The sequence below is a fragment of the Saccopteryx bilineata genome, chromosome 1 (assembly GCF_036850765.1).
Source record: "Saccopteryx bilineata isolate mSacBil1 chromosome 1, mSacBil1_pri_phased_curated, whole genome shotgun sequence".
Taxonomy (NCBI): Eukaryota; Metazoa; Chordata; class Mammalia; order Chiroptera; family Emballonuridae; genus Saccopteryx; species Saccopteryx bilineata.
In genome coordinates this window covers 374131999-374133736 of record NC_089490.1, presented here as the reverse complement: position 1 = coordinate 374133736, position 1738 = coordinate 374131999, and the positions used below count along the sequence as shown (strand labels likewise).

Sequence of the window (1738 nt, the reverse complement as noted above, 5' to 3'; positions counted from 1 at the left end):
GGGAGGTAGAGGACTTTCACGAATTTGAACTCATTGAGAATGTCATCTTCAAGACCAGGTGGGTGGGCTGGAGTATTATCAAGGATTAGTAATGCTTTCACCAGGAGTTTATTTTCTTGAAGATATTTCTTCACTGCAGGACCAAAGACAAGATTTACCCATTCAATAAAAAACTGCCACGTTGCCCTGGCCGGTTGGCTCAGTGGTAGAGCATTGGCCTGGCATGCAGGAGTCCCGGGTTTGATTCCCAGCCAGGGCACACAGGAGAAGCGCCCATCTGCTTCTCCACCCCTCCCCCTCTCCTTCCTCTCTGTCTCTCTCTTCCCCTCTCGCAGCTGAGGCTCCATTGGAGCAAAGATGGCCCGGGCACTGAGGATGGCTCTGTGGCCTCTGCCTCAGGCGCTAGAATGGCTCTGGATGCAACAGAGCGATGCCCCAGAGGGGCAGAGCATTGCCCCCTGGTGGGCATGCCGGGTGGATCCCGGTCGGGTGCATGCGGGGGTCTGTCTGACTGCCTCCCCGTTTCCAGCTTCAGAAAAATGCAAAAAAAAAGACAAAAAATTAAAAAAAAAAACTGCCATGTAACCCATGCCCTAGCATTGGCGCCACATAACCTCAAGGATTTTCAGAATGATACACTAGCAGTGGCTAGAGTCACCACTATCATTTGCACACAATGCAAGGGTCAGACGGTCCTTCATGGGTTTATGGCCTGGCAGCTTCTTCTCCTCTGCAGTGATGAAAGTCCTCCAGAGCATTTTTTCCCAAAACAATCCCGTTTCATCACAGTTGAACACTTGTTGAGGGATATAGCCTTCCCTTGCGATAAGCACAGCAAAATGTGTGATGTACTCCAAAGTTGCCTTAACGTCAGCACTCGCAGCTTCACCATGCCTCACCGAAAGGATGCCAGATCTCGTCTTAAAATTTTCAAACCAGCCGTGACTTGCCTTAAACATATCTTCTGCTGCCTCTTTTGAGGTTGATGGTTCTTTCTTCTTTAAGTTGCCGTAAATAATACATGCCTTTACGCATATTACAGTCTCCATTACTATATTTCCTGCCAGCTCTTTCTCTTTCACCCACACCAGCAGAAGCTTCTCCATTTCTTCACGGATATTTGTCCTTAATTGGGACAGAATTATAGTTACTTTTGCGCTTTTGATAGCATCCTTTTGTTTAAGGATGATACAAATTGTAGATGTATTGTGGTCATACAGCCTTGCCAGTTCAATTACTCGTATACCATGTTTGTGTTTTTCTATTATTTCTTGCTTTACTTCTACCAACATCATCCTCTTCTTTTTCTCACCATCATCCTTTACACTCACTTTCTTCGGCCCCATGATAGCACACAAAAAAAGTTAGTAAAAAGTGCAAAAATTATGCAAGAACGGGTACAGTGCACAAGATTTGACTTGATTCTGCGGGTAACGTGAGAAAGAAGAAGATGCTGGTGTTGTACTGCCGATACTGGACCCGTGCACCAATGCACCAACTAGCAGCAGCTTCCTGATTATGACTCATATCTAGGAATTTTGCTTGGATCTGGAACAAAAATACGAACCGAGTCGCAGCTCATATCTTAAAAAAATTTGTATGTTGGTCTACTCGTATCTTAAGGTACCACTGTAGCTTATTCTCTGTGTCACTACTTCACTAATAAACTTACTTTCACTTTATTTTTTTATTTGTATGAATACTCTTAATAGGTATCAAAAAAATTAGAGAGAAAGAT

At 44.4% G+C, this 1738-nt stretch overlaps 1 protein-coding gene across 1 annotated transcript; it reads right to left on the bottom strand.

Annotated features, from left to right (window-relative positions):
* Window positions 1–638: 638 nt before the first annotated feature.
* Window positions 639–1346, bottom strand: LOC136319666 (tigger transposable element-derived protein 1-like). Its single transcript, XM_066252810.1, has one exon. The coding sequence runs from the start codon at window positions 1344–1346 to the stop codon at window positions 639–641; it is 708 nt and encodes a 235-aa protein (XP_066108907.1).
* Window positions 1347–1738: the final 392 nt, after the last annotated feature.

What these genes read in the sequence shown, in the direction of transcription:
- LOC136319666 (XM_066252810.1), bottom strand. Translation starts at nt 1,346, where the DNA reads ATGGGGCCGAAGAAAGTGAGTGTAAAGGATGATGGTGAGAAAAAGAAG.